The sequence below is a fragment of the Nerophis lumbriciformis genome, linkage group LG08 (genome assembly GCF_033978685.3).
Source record: "Nerophis lumbriciformis linkage group LG08, RoL_Nlum_v2.1, whole genome shotgun sequence".
In the NCBI taxonomy this organism is placed as follows: Eukaryota; Metazoa; Chordata; class Actinopteri; order Syngnathiformes; family Syngnathidae; genus Nerophis; species Nerophis lumbriciformis.
The window spans coordinates 12,654,241-12,672,895 of NC_084555.2; the positions used below are offsets into that span (position 1 = coordinate 12,654,241).

General features: G+C 38.8%; 1 protein-coding gene across 3 annotated transcripts in view; it reads right to left on the reverse strand.

Moving 5' to 3' along the window:
• orc3 (origin recognition complex, subunit 3) overlaps positions 1-18,321 on the reverse strand; it is a 29,893-nt gene extending 11,572 nt beyond the window's left edge. For all 3 annotated transcript variants that reach the window (XM_061968307.2, XM_061968306.2, XM_061968305.2), the window contains exons 1-10: positions 18,177-18,321; positions 18,043-18,100; positions 17,879-17,976; positions 15,842-15,980; positions 15,641-15,745; positions 11,168-11,334; positions 10,959-11,086; positions 8,166-8,325; positions 7,977-8,090; positions 4,619-4,752 (exon numbers count right to left, since the gene is read on the reverse strand). In XM_061968307.2, coding sequence (XP_061824291.2) covers positions 4,619-4,752; positions 7,977-8,090; positions 8,166-8,325; positions 10,959-11,086; positions 11,168-11,334; positions 15,641-15,745; positions 15,842-15,980; positions 17,879-17,976; positions 18,043-18,100; positions 18,177-18,200 — 1,127 coding nt within the window. In that variant the 5' untranslated portion in view covers positions 18,201-18,321. The remainder of the gene's footprint in view (positions 1-4,618; positions 4,753-7,976; positions 8,091-8,165; positions 8,326-10,958; positions 11,087-11,167; positions 11,335-15,640; positions 15,746-15,841; positions 15,981-17,878; positions 17,977-18,042; positions 18,101-18,176) is intronic.
• Between the last annotated feature and the right edge of the window lie 334 nt (positions 18,322-18,655).

The window sequence follows — 18,655 nt, forward strand, 5'->3', positions numbered from 1 at the left end:
TGAGGGAGTGAAAGTTGACAGAATGTGTTTGGAGGTGTCTGGTGTACTCACGTGTTGTAATGATGACAGGGGTGTGTGAAGTGTTGTGAATGACAGGTCCAAGTCCAGTGACGTGTGTATGGTGGTCGGAGGTGGAACTGAGTGTGCGGGATCTAGGAATTGGAGGACGTCAATCAGTGACGGACAGTTGAGCTGGTGCAGGTGTGGGGAGATTGGCGTGCAGCACTACAAATTCAAGGTTGGCAGACAACGTGTGGAATCCAGCTCTATTTAAATGGAGTCCATCTGGCCCATAGAGATGGCGTCTCTCCCAAAACACATCGAAGTTGTCGATGAAGCCGGCATTGTGAAAGCGACAGGCAGATTAGAGCCAGGTGTTGCAACTAAGCAGCCTGCTGAAACTGCCTATCCCTCTGCCACAGCTGGGGGTGGGACAGGACGTTAAAGTTTTTACCTGCAACTGTGCGACAGTGTTGGGGAGATGGATGAAGTAAAGGAGTTCGGACTGCTGCCAGCGGATGTCGTTTGTCCCTGCCTGGATGAGGATCGATTTCATCGTCGGGTGGGATTTTAGGATGTACGGTATTTTCTCCATTATATCCATAACAGTGGCACCGGGGACAAGAGGGCGAACCCCCTCAAGCGGACGTGCTGCACGATGGAATGACTAATAATGAGAGTTGTGGGAACATCCGCTTGATCGTCAGGAGGGCAAGCTGGGTCAGGTACCTCCAGCAGCAGTGCCCTAGGTGTGGTCCATCATCAGGTGAGGGGACCGAGTGGAATGGCAGTGCACAGCGTCCTTAAGCAACTGCCTGCGGCGGAAGGAAAAAGAAGAGCGCGGCGGCGGCCGACGGTCCCCTTTTGGATATCTGACTGCTGAAGCGCAAGAAGCCGTAAGTGGTGGGAAGGCTTCAGTGTCTGTGGCAGGGGGGACATGTGAAGCTTCCTGGGGCATTTCACGGGCGGCCTGCTTCTCGCTCACAGAGGCGCATACTTGTTGGAGAGTGACAAGCTCAAGAGAGGAGGAGCCACACCGTGAATCCCGCTCAGAGGCCTTCTCCGCCTGCGAACGACCACCTTGGTCCAGGGAGCCCCGTTGCTTGGAGTGGAACACAAAGGTTGCTGGCAGGAAGAGGACGGATCCCAGAGGACTGTGTCTCCATTTGTAGAGGCGGGCTCGACGGTCTTCGATGTTTCCAGCCAGCTGCCCACCGCCGGGAGACGGCCAGGAGTGAGTCCTTCCTCTGCATCTCGTCCGACATGCGTTGGATGTCTTCCTGCAGGTCAGCGATCTTTTTCAGTAGTTGCTCTCTTGATCTTGCGTCGTCGTGCATGACTAGCAGGTGAGACATCTTTTTAACTAGCATTTCGTGTGAGATGGCATTGTCTTTATCCAGCGTTGCCACTAACAGATTGACAAGTCTGATTGTTAAAAAGTAATCTTCTAGAGTTTAAAAATGAGCCTGTGCGTTAAGAGGATAAACACTCTTTTTTTTTTTTTTTTTTTTTAAATACAAACGGTCTTTGCAGCACTGAGGCTTTAAGAGAGGATCAGACTTTTATAAAATTGTTTAAAACATCTCAATATTAATAGTTTCACTTATTCTTCCACTTTTATGACAGCTAAGAGTGTTAAAATATTGGTATGGAGTTATAAAAGAATGTGTTATTTTTATTCCCATCACGTGACAAATGAAATTCAACGGATTGTGTTCAAGTTTAGAGATTCCATGTCATTCATGAGCCAGGGCTTGGACTACAGCTCTCACTTGACCCCGAAAAGTAGTTACTCATTTTACTAATACATTTTGCAGATGGTCCTTTTCTGTTCCGTGGAGATGAATTACAACTGACATCATGAGCCAGCACGCTTTTTCTATGGCCCAACATCTTTGACCAAAAAAAAAAATTATATATATATATATATATATATATATATACATACATACATACATACATACATACATACAGGTAAAAGCCAGTAAATTAGAATATTTTGGAAAAACTTGATTTATTTCAGTAATTGCATTCAAAAGGTGTAACTTGTACATTATATTTATTCATTGCACACAGACTGATGCATTCAAATGTTTATTTCATTTAATTTTGATGATTTGAAGTGGCAACAAATGAAAATCCAAAATTCCGTGTGTCACAAAATTAGAATATTGTGTAAGGGTTAAATTTTGAAGACACCTGGTGCCACAAACTAATCAGCTGATTAACTCAAAACACCTGCAAAGGGCTTTAAATGGTCTCTCAGTCCAGTTCTGAAGCCTACACAAACATGGGGAAGACTTCAGATTTGACAGCTGTCCAAAAGGCAACCATCGACACATTGCACAAGGAGGGAAAGACACAAAAGGTTATTGCTGAAGAGGCTGGCTGTTCTCAGAGCTCTGTGTCCAAACACATTAATGGAGAGGCAAAGGGAAGGAAAAACTGTGGTCAGAAAAAGTGTACAAGCGATAGGGATCACCGCGCCCTGGTCAAGATTGTGAAAAAAAAAACATTCAAAAATGTGGGGGAGATTCAGAAGGAGTGGACAGCTGCTGGAGTCAGTGCTTCAAGATCCACCACCAAGAGACGCTTGAAAGACATGGGTTTCAACTGCCGCATACCTCGTGTCAAGCTACTGTTGACCAAGAAACAGCGCGCAAAGCGTCTCACCTGGGCTAAGGAAAAAAAGAGCTGGACTGCTGCTGAGTGGTCCAAAGTCATGTTTTCTGACGAAAGCAAATTTTGCATTTCCTTTGGAAATCGAGGTCCCAGAGTCTGGAGGAAGACAGGAGAGGCACAGGATCCACGTTGCCTGAAGTCTAGTGTAAAGTTTCCACCATCAGTGATGGTTTGGGGTGCCATGTCATCTGCTGGTGTCGGTCCACTCTGTTTCCTGAGATCCAGGGTCAACGCAGCCGTCTACCAGCAAGTTTTAGAGCACTTCATGCTTCCTGCTGCTGACCTGCTCTATGGAGATGGAGATTTCAAGTTCCAACAGGACGTGGCGCCTGCACACAGCGCAAAATCTACCCGTGCCTGGTTTACGGACCATGGTATTTCTGTTCTAAATTGGCCCGCCAACTCCCCTGACCTTAGCCCCATAGAAAATCTGTGGGGTATTGTGAAAAGGAAGATGCAGAATGCCAGACCCAAAAACGCAGAAGAGTTGAAGGCCACTATCAGAGCAACCTGGGCTCTCATAACACCTGAGCAGTGCCAGAAACTCATCGACTCCATGCCACGCCACATTAACGCAGTAATTGAGGCAAAAGGAGCTCCAACCAAGTATTGAGTATTGTACATGCTCATATTTTTCATTTTCATACTTTTCAGTTGGCCAACATTTCTAAAAATCCCTTTTTTGTATTAGCCTTAAGTAATATTCTAATTTTGTGACACACGGAATTTTGGATTTTCATTTGTTGCCACTTCAAATCATCAAAATTAAATGAAATAAACATTTGAATGCATCAGTCTGTGTGCAATGAATAAATATAATGTACAAGTTACAGCTTTTGAATGCAATTACTGAAATAAATCAAGTTTTTCAAAATATTCTAATTTACTGGCTTTTACCTGTATGTATATATATATATATATATATATATACATATATATATATATATATATATACATACACACATTAGGGGTGTGGGAAAAAATCGATTCGAATTCGAATCGCGATCTTCACGTTGTGCGATTCAGAATCGATTCTCATTTTTTTAATTTAATTTTTAAATTTTTTATTTTTATTTTTTTAATTAATCAATCCAACAAAACAATACACAGCAATACCATAACAATGCAATCCAATTCCAAAACCAAAGCCGACCCAGCAACACTCAGAACTGCAATAAACAGAGCAATTGAGAGGAGACACAAACACGACACAGAACAAACCAAAAGTAGTGAAACAAAAATGAATATTATCAACAACAGTATCAATATTAGTTACAATTTCAACATAGCAGTGATTAAAATACCCTCATTGACATTATCATTAGACATTTATAAAAAATTAAAAAAAATTAACAATAGTGTCACAGTGGCTTACACTTGCATGGCATCTGATAAGCTTGACAACACACTGTGTCCAATATTTTTACAAAGATAAAATAAGTCATATTTTTGGTTAATTTAATAGTTAAAACAAATTTACATTATTGCAATCAGTTGATAAAACATTGTCCTTTGCAATTTTAAAAGCTTTTTACAAAAATCTACTACTCTGCTTGCATGTCAGCAGACTGGGGTAGATCCTGCCGAAATCCTATGTATTGAATGAATAGAGAATCGTTTTGAATCGGGAAAATATCGTTTTTGAATCGAGAATCGCGTTGAATCGAAAAAAAAATCGATTTTTAATCAAATCATGACCCCAAGAATCGATATTGAATCGAATCGTGGGTCACCCAAAGATTCGCAGCCCTAATGTACATACACGCATATATACATATACATACATATATATATGTATACATATACCGGTATATATACCCACAGAAGTGAAAGCTCTTCCAACTGCAACATCTTATTTTCACTTCTTATATGGTTTCATGGCTAATTTTTCTGTCCATATGGTGTGTGTTTAACCTTTGACCAGTTAAACATGTACCTTGTGAATGATGGCAGCTTCCTGATCCTCTCTAGGTCGGTGTGGCTGAGCAGCGTGACTTTTCGCAGAGCTTCATTCTTCTTGCAGCACAGCACACTGAGAGGCTGTGAGTGGAAGTGCTCCAACAGGGCCAGCTTGGGCACAGAAAGCACAAAATTCTATCACACACGCACACAGCAATTCATCAGGTATCCATGATTTACTATAACATTTCAATAGATTAGGGCTACAGCCATTAATTTAGTAATCAAGTAATCCATCAATTAGTTTGTTGGATTAACCAAATAATTGGATACAACACAATGTATAGCCTTAATGCATATTTTACTGAAAATAGTTTAAATAAAGCAAGATTTTTCTGCTTCCTATAAACGTAATTATTGTTTTCTAATAAACGCACATCATCAACATTGAAAATGCACTTTTAACATGTGTGCATTAATAAAAAATGTTTTAAAACTCTCCTTTTTTCAGCGCCACACTGATCACAGCACCCACATACTCCATCGCTCATGTGCGTTCCATTACATTGGCCTTATGGCAACTATGTCTGCATATTTTAAAGTTCTGTGCACTACATGCAGTCCAAATGTTATAATTTTGTATTAGCTATAATAAAGCGGTTAATCGAAGCAACAAAAAATAAATGTAAGCTTTTTTTTCCCCCATCTAATTAATCGATGTAATCGTTGCAGCGCGACTATAGAATCAACAACATTAAGTGATATACTTTTTTCATTAATCTTTATCAATGAATCATTGCTTAATCGGTATTCAATCATTACTTAAATTGTGCGCTAGTCAAAATGTTCACTCCAGTATTCATAAATATTATTATCCCTAGACTTTTTTAATTGTTTTTTTCCATATGAGTTGGGAAATTGTGTTAGATGTAAATATAAACGGAATACAATGATTTGCAAATCTTTTTCAACCCATATTCAGTTGAATATGCTACAAAGACAACATATTTGATGTTCAAACTGATAAACATTTTTTTTTTTTTTGCAAATAATCATTAACTTTAGATTTTGATGCCAGCAACATGTGACAAAGAAGTTGGGAAAGGTGGCAATAAATACTGATAAAGTTGAGGAATGCTCATCAAACACTTATTTGGAACATCCCACAGGTGAACAGGCAAATTGGGAACAGGTGGGTGCCATGATTGTGTATAAAAGTAGATTCCATGAAATGCTCAGTCATTCACAAACAAGGATGGGGTGAGGGTCACTACTTTGTCAACAAATGCGTGAGCAAATTGTTGAACAGTTTAAGAAAAACCTTTCTCAACCAGCTATTGCAAGGAATTTAGGGACTTCACCATCTACGGTCCGTAATATCATCAAAGGGTTCAGAGAATCTGGAGAAATCACTGCACTTAAGCAGCTAAGCCCGTGACCTTTGATCCCTCAGGCTGTACTGCATCAACAAGCGACATCAGTCTGTAAAGGTTATCACCACATGGGCTCAGGAACAGTTCAGAAACCCACTGTCAGTAACTACAGTTGGTCGCTACATCTGTAAGTGCAAGTTAAAACTCTCCTATGCAAGGCGAAAACCGTTTATCAACAACACCCAGAAACGCCGTCGGCTTCGCTGGGCCTGAGTTCATCTAAGATGGACTGATACAAAGTGGAAAAGTGTTCTGTGGTCTGACGAGTCCACATTTCAAATTGTTTTTGGAAACTGTGGACGTCGTGTCCTCCGGACCAAAGAGGAAAAGAACCATCCGGATTGTTATAGGCGCAAAGTTGAAAAGCCAGCATGTGTGATGGTATGGGGCTGTATTAGTGCCCAAGACATGGGTAACTTACACATCTGTGAAGGCGCCATTAATGCTGAAAGGTACATACAGGTTTTGGAGCAACATATGTTGCCATCCAAGCAACGTTACCATGGACGCCCCTGCTTATTTCAGCAAGACAATGCCAAGCCACGTGTTACATCAACGTGGCTTCATTGTAAAAGAGTGCGGGTACTAGACTGGCCTGCCTGTAGTCCAGACCTGTCTCCCATTGAAAATGTGTGGCGCATTATGAAGCCTAAAATACCACAACGGAGACCCCCGGACTGTTGAACAACTTAAGCTGTACATCAAGAAAGAAGTGTCTCCTCAGTTCCCAAACATTTACTGAGTGTTGTTAAAAGGAAAGGCTATGTAACACAGTGGTGAACATGCCCTTTCCCAACTACTTTGGCACGTGTTGCAGCCATGAAATTCTAAGTTAATTATTATTTGCAAAAAATTTTTTTTAAGTTTATGAGTTTGAACATCAAATATCTTGTCTTTGTAGTGCATTCAACTGAATATGGGTTGAAAAGGATTTGCAAATCATTGTATTCCGTTTATATTTACATCTAACACAATTTCCCAACTCATATGGAAACGGGGTTTGTATATGTGAAACCATACCATACCAACTTTACAATAGTTATAGAGCCCTTTAAAAACAACCACAGTTGAGAAACAAAGAGCGGTACACCACAAACATGTGCAAATATAGGATAGCATAAAACAAAGACATAAAATGACACTTAAAGATATAATTAAAAATTAAATTAAAATATACATTCAGGAATAAAAAATATCAAATAAAAAATTATCTTAAAGTCAATGAGTCAAATAAAAAACTTTAAAAAAAAAGAGCTCCAAGTTTTATACTGAGGTAAACGTACTATTCTAGTTTTATTACAATTTTATTATTATATTTGTCTTTTTTTTTAAGCATTTGTATTTCTTACCTAAGTACATTTCTCATATCTTTAACTCCTATTTTCTTATCATTGTATTTTTTTTCCCAATCCCTTTCCTTATTTTTCCCCCTTATCACTGTTTAGTCCATAACCATCATTTACTAATGAACTGTGAATGTGTTAGAATTTTTACTTCAGAATCTATTTACTTATCCCTGATATCTTTATTTGTTTTAACTAACTTAATATTTATTATTCCTCCTAGTTATTGTTATTGTATTTACTTTTAATACATACTGTACATACTGTGTACCCCGCCTACCGCCCGAATGCAGCTGAGATAGGCTCCAGCACCCCCCGCGACCCCGAACGGAATAAGCGGTAGAAAATGGATGGATGGATAGATACATACTGTATACTGCACTGTTTCCCATGCATTCACAGCCTGCTAAACACATTATAATGGGACTGACTGTGATTGTAACTTGTCATTACAACTCTGTACAGTAGATAGCAGTCGTAATTCTCTCTTAACACACCTAATAAGCACCCAGTCCAATAGAAAAACAAAGCAGGAGCAGGAATAAGTGAGTGTTGCACCCCACCGCAACCCCAATTTCAGTCCTGTACGTACAGTCAGTCGGCCATGCCATGTATATACCTGAAAGCCCTTGATGAAGTTCCGCACTGAGAAATCATGGTAGAGGAAGAGGCTGACCAGCACTTGCATTACTTTGCCAGTCAACTTAAAGGGGAAATGAGTTGTCAGGATCAACTAGTGGCGAGGAGAAAAACACAGAATTGAGCCAAAATGACAATCAAATGTTAGTTTGTGGTCATCTTTTTGCACCTTGTCTATGACGGTGGCCAAGTGCTGAGTACACGACAGGGACTGGAAGAGCTCGATGCACAGCAGCGACGACACAGAGTGGGGAAGCATGTGCTGGATGGTACTGGGCGATGTGGCGATGCCGAAGATGAACATGAGAGGGAGCCGCTCGATGTAGCGACTGCGAGACAGTACATGGATTATTTTTAAGGTATGGTAAATTACATAGTTACACAAATAGTCTACATGCATACTTCACAGTATTTTGTATATCCATACACTAGAAGCTTCAAATTTGAATGTCCCAAAAGTGATACGATTTGGAGAATTTTCTGGAAATTTGCAACATATGTTGTAACCTGTTGAGATAGCGACATCACAATATATTATTTGAGGGGCTTTCAAATGATTAAAATATTTCATTGCGATTAATCGCATTGTTCATAGTTAACTCAAATATAAACGTTATGAATTGCGAATAGATACTGTAAGTGTACCTGAGACAGATAATTTTCTAGTTTTTCATACCATGACTAGACAATTAGTTTGCTTTAGGGATGTAACAGTATGATCACAGTTATCATTACTACACAGTTATCATTACTACAGCTATCATTACTAAATGTACTCAACATTTTTGAAAACTACTTATACTTTATTTAAAATAAATAAATAAATAAAATAAACAACACATTCATCATTTCCTTTACAGAAGAAACATTATTGTAGCTCAAAACACTGTTTCATGTATCTCCAGTAGAAATAGAATGTGCATATGAAAGCAACACAATCATTTTAAACAAAGTAACATGACAAAAACCAAATAACGTAGGTAAATAAAAATAAATATGAAAAGTGTGCAAGACAGCATCCTATGGACATAAGAGGTAAACAAATACATGTAATAGTTAAGTGAGACGTACTGTAACTTCCGTTTTTGTCCATGTACAGTAGATACAATTAGTGTTCATCTATGTCAGAAGACAAGTAAACTATTTAAAACTTTGGCAATAAAATATGACAAGACTGCAGTAATGTATATTGCCATTTTTGACAAAAGGGCATAAGCAGCCTGCCTCTGGAAGGCATCAGGTATTTTATGTGTAAATTTTGTAAACATTTTTATTGTATTTTTTTCTTTTTTCAAACATTTTTTTATGACTTTATTTACCTATGATACTGTGCTGAGTCTTTGATTTATTTTGTAAAATTTTCCATTTTGTCTATTTGTGCACTTTCATTTTTGAGGTTTTTCTTGAGTTATTATATCAATTGATTGACCACAGCTGTGACTATTCAAGTGCATCACTTCCTGTTAGAAAATTGCACACTAACGAAGACCTTGTTGAAACCGGTCTGTGTTTGGTAGCGCCTACGCAGTTTATATCAAAATTATAAGAAGGACACGAGTGTTGCTGGCCTTGCTTTTTCTTTAATGGCGGAATTGAACAAGCCTGCTGCACGCCCACTCTGTAAATAAGGGAAACGCAAATGCATTATGCTGATTATTATAATAATCATATGACGGGCACGCACACAAACACTAATGTTACTCAAAACACGTTGCAATGTTTCTGCTGGGATTTGTTTTTAACACTAACATTAGGGGCAGCAGGCATAAAGAAGAGCACAAAATACAAACAAAAATAAAAAAAATTCTGCTACAGAGAGTATGCGTCATGTGCACACACTACTTGCTCTCACTGATTTCACCCCAATAACATCTATTTTTAAAGGAGTAACATTAGGTAACACTGAATTATGTGTAACCATAAGAACGTTTGAAAAACTATGACATTTTAATTTTCAAATACTTTCCATCATGAATTCAGCTACAAGTTGACTGACTATGCACTCACTGTATAGTTGTGGATAGTGGTGCCGGAGTTGGCTCATCGTGTTTGAAGTGTTGCCTCCCTTCGCAGGGAACTTGTTTCCTGCTTTTTCTGCAGATGGCTAAATACACTCTATTTTACCCTCAGCATCCTTTGAGAAACTAAAATATGTCCAGACTTCAGATTTTGTCCATTTACTAGGAGGGAAAATCTACATACCGAGGTCCATGTGGTTGCTTTCCACTATGTTTTCTCAAGTCAAACGATTATATGCATTAATAAATGACGGCTTTTCGATAATTCCAAATTCAAACAGTATCACTAACCGTCTGGAATTTTACCGTGGTTTATCATTATACCGTTTATTGCTACATCCAGAGTTTGCTTTAATGAAATGTTTTTAAAACATTATGATTTTTTAAACAGCTCAACACAAAAAGGACATAAACATGCTTTTAATGACTTTACTTGCAGTGCTTTTGATGTCTTGCCAGAATTTGTATTCCTGCTATAGGAGCACTTGCCTTCAGAGAAGGAGCTACACCATGTTTAGATACCATTTTCACGCATTAACAACACAAAATGGGAATTGTTTCGATCATGGTTTGATTGTCAAAGATGTTTGATAATGTAATTTGTCATATTTCTACCTGAATAAATGTGTCTGATATTCTAAATACAACATGTACAATACAAATGCAAGTGGTGGAATGTCATCAAAATATTAGATTGTTGCAAGGTCGTTTTAGCAGCGGACCGTCTAAATTATGTTAGTTATCTCAAACAAAACAATTTGCACACATTTTAGAGGGGACTATCAACACAGAATGACAATTTTCACAAATTTGATTAATGCAATACATTAATAGTAGAAATATGAAACAAATATATAAATGGCTCAGGTGGAAAAAAAAAATGGATCACTGGTTGATCATATTTCCAAGCAGTTTAAAGTATTGAAACTAAAGTTACAGGTTACCTGCAGGTAAGTATGAAGTCCTGAAGAACTCTGTGGTTGAAGGCCTCCAAATCTTTAAAAATAACAACAATGGGAGGATGATGATCTTTGCTTGGAGACTTGCGCTTTTTCCCAGGAGTGTCTGATTTCTGAAAGTCAAAGGACGAATAGTTAAAAAATTAAAAAAAGGTTGCAAAAGTCTGCCGCCATATGTTTCTTGAATGTTTCACCTTTGTTTGCGTATTGTACCATTCACAGAGCGAGCTCAAGGAACACTGCATATTCTTGTGTGCCTGAGTGCTTCTCTGCTCCGCCTCCTCATCTTCATCTTCATCATCAAAAGCCACCACGGTGTCCATCAACCTTTCCAAGACCCTCTTCATCAAGTGCTTTAATGCTGAAACAATACATCAGTGCAACTTTTAAGTTGACAATTCACAATAGCCCTCTACTAGGGATAGGAGACATGGCCTAAAATCTATATCGCTATACCAGGGGTCACCAACGCGGTGCCCGCGGGCACCAGGTAGCCCGTAAGGACCAGATGAGTAGCCCGCTGGCCTGTTCTAAAAATAGCTCAAATAGCAGCACTTACCAGTGAGCTGCCTCTATTTTTTTAAATCTTATTTATTTACTAGCAAGCTGGTCTTGCTTTGCTCGACATTTTTAATTCTAAGAGAGACAAAACTCAAATAGAATTTGAAAATCCAAGAAAATATTTTGAAGACTTGGTCTTCACTAACTGACAAAGAAACAGATAACAGATTTGGTGTCCAGTTCAAAGTGTGACATGATTTATTTAAAAATTTGAGAGTTGACTTTTGTATTTTACATGAATTATTATTTGTACAAACATGGTGCAAAGTAATTCATGATTTGTTAAAAAATGTTAGTGGCTAGCTAGTTAAAATGGGATATTGTGATTTCACAAGACTGTCTTAGAAGTGATCATTTGAAAATGTTCAATTTAAAAAATGTGCACTTAGAGAAAATATAAAAATAAAGTGTTGCATATTGATACTTATCTGTTTCTATACATATTTATTGAGAGAAATCATTAAGATGATCAGTGTTTCCACAAAGATAAATATCATTAATTATTAATAATAACATAGAGTTAAAGGTAAATTGAGCAAATTGGCTATTTTTGGCAATTTATTTAAGTGTGTATCAAACTGGTAGCCCCTGCGATAAGGTGGCGACTTGTCCAGGGTGTACCCTGCCTTCCGCCCAATTGTAGCTGAGATAGGCTCCAGCGCCCCCCGTGACCTCAAAGGGAATAAGCGGTAGAAAATAGATGGATGGAAACTGGTAGCCCTTCGCATTAATCAGTACCCAAGAAGTAGCTCTTGGTTTCAAAAAGGTTGGTGACCCCTGCGCTATACATACTGTAGCATAGCCTCCTGCGATAACGATATACATCACAATATATTATTTGGTATAAAAATGGATTATTGGCTGCTTACGTATGCAGTAACATATTGCATTATTTCTAGTTGTATTATTGTCTCAAAACTATTAATAATTTACTTGTTAATTTAATGTTAATACCTGTTTACTTTCTGTTTTAACAGGGTTATATCTACAGTTCTGCTAAAATATAATAAGCATTTACTTTTCTGTTGAGTGGATACTTTACATTAGTTTTGGGCGATACTACAAATCTGGATATCAATCCAAGACCAAGTAGTTGCAGGGGCAGTATTGGTCATACCAATGCTGATATCGAGAATATTTAAAGGTCATTTAATGGTTACATTTTTTGTCACAATTATAATCGGGCAAAAAATCAAGATGGTGGTGTAACAATATCAATTAAATATTGAAACGATTTCCTAAAATTGGTCATGATTTAAATTCTCTGGTTTTACCTTTAAAGTCCTGAGACAGAGGACACAGGATTGTTTCCGATATAGTACTGTAAATGATAAAACGGTACCAATTTTTTAGCATGAAAAAATCTGCAGCTCAGTCGCCAGACATAAAATAAACATTGGTACTGCTTTTTAATTTACCATAATATGTTGTAAAAACACTGTATATTTTGTGAATGAGTTGCCAGTTTTCTACTGTAAAATATACAAATTTGTTGTTACAGTGTACGTAAAAAATTACATATTACATGGGCAAACTCATATATTATACAAGCTGCTCTCTGAGGGCAGCCATAACTGCGATGTGGCACTCAATAAAAACGAGTTTGACACCCCTGGACTACATCACATGGCAAAAATGTTAAACTCAAGGTCTTATTTTTTCCACCTGTCTTTACACTGCAAGTACATTTTTTTTATCAGACTCCAATGTAAACGCACACAGGCCCCAATGTGGCCCCGACGTCACTTGCATGCGCACTTCGATAAAGTGAAAACAAAGGAAGTTGACCGGGAGGAAGTCGCTACTACTACAAAATCAATTAAAAGTGGAAAAACCTTAAAAATTAGTGTTTTTTATCCATCCATCCAGTAAATTAAACTAATATAATGTATGAATGGATGTGTATAGTGTAATATATCTGGGAGGGTTTTAATATTCTAATGGCTATTAAGTAGAGGAGACATGGACATCAGCGTGGATCTACGGGAGCTTTATTTTTCAGCTCACATGTAAGCAAATGCGCCACAGCGTCAATTTCGGTCTTTCAGAAATCGCTGTTTCTTCAGTATCAAAATATATATTAATGTATTACTAATGTATCATTTTGTACACTATTGACAAGTGACGCACCAAAAATTTGGTTGTCTTAAATGGAAACCGAAACCGGATGTTGTGATGAAATATCCATTTCTGCTGGAGACTGCGTCTTTCCGGCGACACGAATGACGAAGCTCTCCCAAAGCAGACGAAAAACATCACATTTAAATCGCATTGCGTTTAGACTAAAGTCACATTTGAAAAGAATAGATTCCAATCGGATTCAGGACCATATCCTGATGTGGCCTGAATCTGATAACAAAAGATTACATTTTAAGCACTTTGGAGCGTTTAGACTCGCAAAAAAAATCTGATCGGTGTCCCTTCAGGGCCAAAAAATCAGATTTGGTGTGCAGTAGGGTTGTCCCGATACCAATAATTTGGTACCAGTACCAAAAAGTATATCGATGGTTTTCCAAAAAAAGGGAACTACGAAAAAGTGTCAATTTTGGCTTATTTTAATAGAAAATCTTACAATATAATAAACTTTTGTTTCCTTTTGCACTGAAAGAACAATTTTAGAAGGTTAAATTATGAATTAAAAGGCATTAAACACATTGTTTTTTTCTTGTTGCACTCAAAGAACAATTTTCCATATTACTTATAGTCTGCCATAATTAAGGTTTAGATTACAATATAATAAAAAGCTTTATTGACATTATATTAAATGCTTCATGATTTATGGTTGCCAATACTGGTCTGTGCTTTAAGACAAATACAATTATTAGTACCGGTAAGTACTAAAAACAAAATGATGGATAAATGTACCCAGATAAGCCATGGAGCAGGTAAAACACATCCGTTTAACTTTTAAAGGTAAAACACAAATTGTAGCAATTTGTTACCAATTTCAGTCATTTCACTGGCACTAGTTGACGTTAGATGGGTGTTCCGAACTTCCCTAATATTTGACATCTATCCAAGCAGCTGTGAGCGCGTCTACGTATCTACATATTTTGTATATACATGTGCACAACAGGGAATCTTGTTAATTTATGAGGGTAGCATACACTATGTGTGTTTGCGAGAATGTCAACGTGTTTGCTGAGTGACGTCAGTGAGTTAGTGAGCGAGTAAAGAGAGAGAGGAGCGCGCGTATTGCGCAGTAAAGTGATGAATAGGTCCGGATGTGTCCTGCAAAACTAATAATAAAGCAACCAGATCGGAGCTTAGCAGACCCATTGTCGGGTAAAGTGAACTGAAGGGAACGTCTCCCCTGCGCTCCTCTACTACGGTCTGCACAGGAGCAGAACAGCAGGACAGATGTACCAGCTACATTATGCCTGTCACTCTTTATAACTCATTGTGCAGATCTGAATGCTTATTATTTAAATGTTTACCTAAGTTTGAAGCAAAGGTGACAATACTATTTGCCGTATTTGCCGAGGCGTGTTTTAAAGCAACACTTGAAGCGCGGCGCTTCGTTGTTTAAAGCGCCACCTTTATTGTTGGTTTTGAAGTCCAAATACCTCTATATTGCACTTCACGCACCCACTTTATTAACCAGTAGAATTGTTTTTTTTGCCATTGTTCCTCTCCAAGATGTTATTGCTTGTATGCACTTTGTGTGTGCGTTTTGACACACTCAACATCATGTGCCTCGGCTCTGTAGTCACCGCCGCACAGCGGCTCCGATGAAAGAGCGGTACCAGTACTTTTCAAAGGCAGTATAGTATTGATTTCAATCAATTAGTATTGCGGTACTTTATTAGTACCGCTATACCGTACAACCCTTGTGTGCAGTGTAAACCGGGCCAAAAACTCTAAGTCTGTCTGCATAAAGCCACATTTTTTTCAAGTAAACTATTGCATATTGTTCTAATGTGTGGCACTTTGAGACAAGAATAGGGTGTTTGACAGTCTAAAAGTAACATGTTCTCCTTCACCTGTTATTTTCGCAGGTTTAAGCATTTTTATGTATAAAATATAAAAATCTCAAATTATGGAGAGAAAAATCGCAATTAAGTTTTTACTCAAAATTGTCAAAACCTTAGTGGAAAATAACTTACCTGTACACTCTTTGGCCTGGACACAGGCTACATGAGGAGTGACAGACTGCTGTAGCAGCTCAGACAGGCTCTGGAAGGTCATGTCATGGTCCGGCACGTTTACACCTAAGTGAGGGCATCAAAAGATGACAAAATGCACCCTCAGATTACCTAAAAAAAATCTTTGAATGTCAGAAAAGTGTCAGGTTGTCATCATCGTACCAAGCATGAGCGCTGCTGTGGGAATCTCGCTTGCCCTCATCTGAGAGGCCCAGTCGCTTTGTTGACGAGTGGAGGAAGACTTCTTGGTGAAGTCCAGCAGGTTGTCCAGGATTTGCCTATTGAGTTCCTCCTGCAAAAGCTGGAGACACAATACATTTTACAGAATACTAAACTAAACTCAGCCACAATTTATCCACAGGTACTTCCTCCCACCTCCAAAGACATGCACCTGGGGATAGGTTGATTGGCAACACTAAATTGGCCCTAGTGTGTGATAATTGTCTATCTGTGTTGGCCCTGCAATGAGGTGTCGACTTGTCCAGGGTGTACCCCGCCTTCCGCCCAAATGCAGCTGAGATAGGCTCCAGCACCCCCAGTGACTCCGAAAGGGACAAGCGGTAGAAAATGGATTGATGGTATTTGTACTCTCTAATGACAGAGTTGAAGGGTAAAACCATAGCAATGTGCTACTTTTGACACCAATAGTAAAAGGCAGTGATTCTCAAACTGTACTACGCGTACCACTTACATGGGCTTCCTCTACTGGAATCACAAAATTAAATATTCAAACAGTGTTACTGTTCAAACTGTGTGTAATGTTACAGTGGAAAAAATATTTAGGCCTATTACACTACTGCATTTTAATGTTGGTCATTATGGTGGTACTTGGAGTGCCAAGTGTTTTCTGAGGTGGGAAAATGGATGGATGGCTGGTACTTGGTAAAAAAATAAGTTTGAGAACCACTGGTATAAAACCATTATCTCCAATGTGTACACATGCAATGGATTTAAAGCGCACCTCTTATAATAGACAACATATAATCAAAGTATAAGACTCTTCAAATAGTACTGTTGTAATGCAGTGTTTTTCCAACCTTTGAGCCAAGGCACCTTTTTTTCATTGAAAAAATCCAGGGGGACACTATCTCATCCTCGTCGCCATTGTTGTGTGCCAAACTTGTCACTTATTAGTTAACTAATCTAAGCTTAATAATACACCAAAAGAAAGCTTATTGTCTTTTTCTGCCTTTTATTCCCGCTCCTACTTTTTCCACTTTCAGGTGTCCAACACACAACACATGTCATCATATCCTGTGTCCCCCGCCCTTAAGTTCCCCTTACAATTATTTGTAGCATATGTGGGTTACCCCCCCTCTAGGGGGGGGTACCTACATATGCGGTCCTCTCCAAGGTTTCTCATAGTCATTCACATCGACGTCCCACTGGGGTGAGTTTTTCCTTGCCCTTATGTGGGCTTTGTACCGAGGATGTCGTTGTGGCTTGTGCAGCCCTTTGAGACACTTGTGATTTAGGGCTATATAAATATATATTGATTGATTGAATTATTGTCCTGTGACTCGAGTAACCAATACATGACAGACACCACCAGCAGATAATGTTAAAAAACTAAACTCAATAGCCAATATTGACAATATAAAGTTGTTCTCATCAAATACCTGAAGCAATTGTTCCATATGACTTTAAACCATAACCATCATTAATGATCTTGTCTCAAAGTAGGCTTACAAAGCAAAACCTGCTGCCACCTACTGGTATGGAAGAGTATTGCACTCTGCAGATCTCCAGACAGCACAGACACTCTACAACAGCACATTGTTTGCGGATTCTAATTATTGGTTTGTAAAAAAGGGTATCTGGTCTGGTCTGGTCAAGAGTATCGGGCATCTGGTCAGGATGCCACCCGAACGCCTCCCTAGGGAGGTGTATAGGGCACGTCCGACCGGCAGGAGGCCACAGGGAAGACCCACGACACGTTGGGAAGACTATGTCTCCCGGCTGGCCTGGGAAAGCCTCGGGATCCCCCGGAAGGAGCTGGACAAAGTGGCTGGGGAGAGGGAAGTCTGGGCTTCCCTGCTTAGGCTGCTGCCCCCGCGACTCAACCTCGGATAAGCGGAAGAAGATGAATGGATGGATGGATAGTTTGCAAAAAAATATTTTTCCGACCAATTAGGAGAAATTGCATAATTTCCCACGGCACACCAAACAACATCTCACGGTACACAATGTAATGAATACCTCTGTATCTGTTGTTGTTTTGTTCCATAGATCATGAAAGAGTTTGAAGCGCATTTCATTGGTCTCAGCTCCTTCACAGCCATTATTAAAGTAGTCCTCTATGGGAAAACACAATTTAAAAAAAAAAGTCACCAATGAAAATATATATAACATTTTATAATTACCTAAACCGAGTGAAATTTTCTTCTTCTTCTGGGCGTCTGGCTTGAAAACAAAACAACCCTAAAATGTGGAGTTTAAAGCGTAAGAAAGGACTCCCATTTAAACGCTGCTTCAGTTTGGTTCGTGTAAACGTTACCTTTGATACTGAAGATGTAGACATTTTAGCATCAGTTAGCTATCTATAAATAACAACCACTCACTGCTTGAAGTCGAACATTTAACTGCGGAGCAAACCTGCTCAGTGGAAGTTGTCTCAGCAACTACTTCCCGCCATGATGACGTTTACGGAAAGAGTTGTGTTCAAGACGAAATGCTTCTTGGTCAACGTTTTAAAACAGCAGGGCGGCCGCGAAATGTTTTAACCAGTTAAACACATTTATTGCACAGGACAATATCCAAATAATGACCTTAAATTATTTTAATTGTTAACTACCCAGTACTTAGTTCAACATACATTCCCGTGCTTATATCACGACTTGACATTAGTCTATTTTGTAACATTCGTGCTCTTGAACACGCTTCTGTGATGTTACTCCTAGTCACCGCACTGTAGAGCGTTCCTCCATTTTCTATCAAGTCTTTAATTTGTCCTACTAAATTGATTACCATGAATTT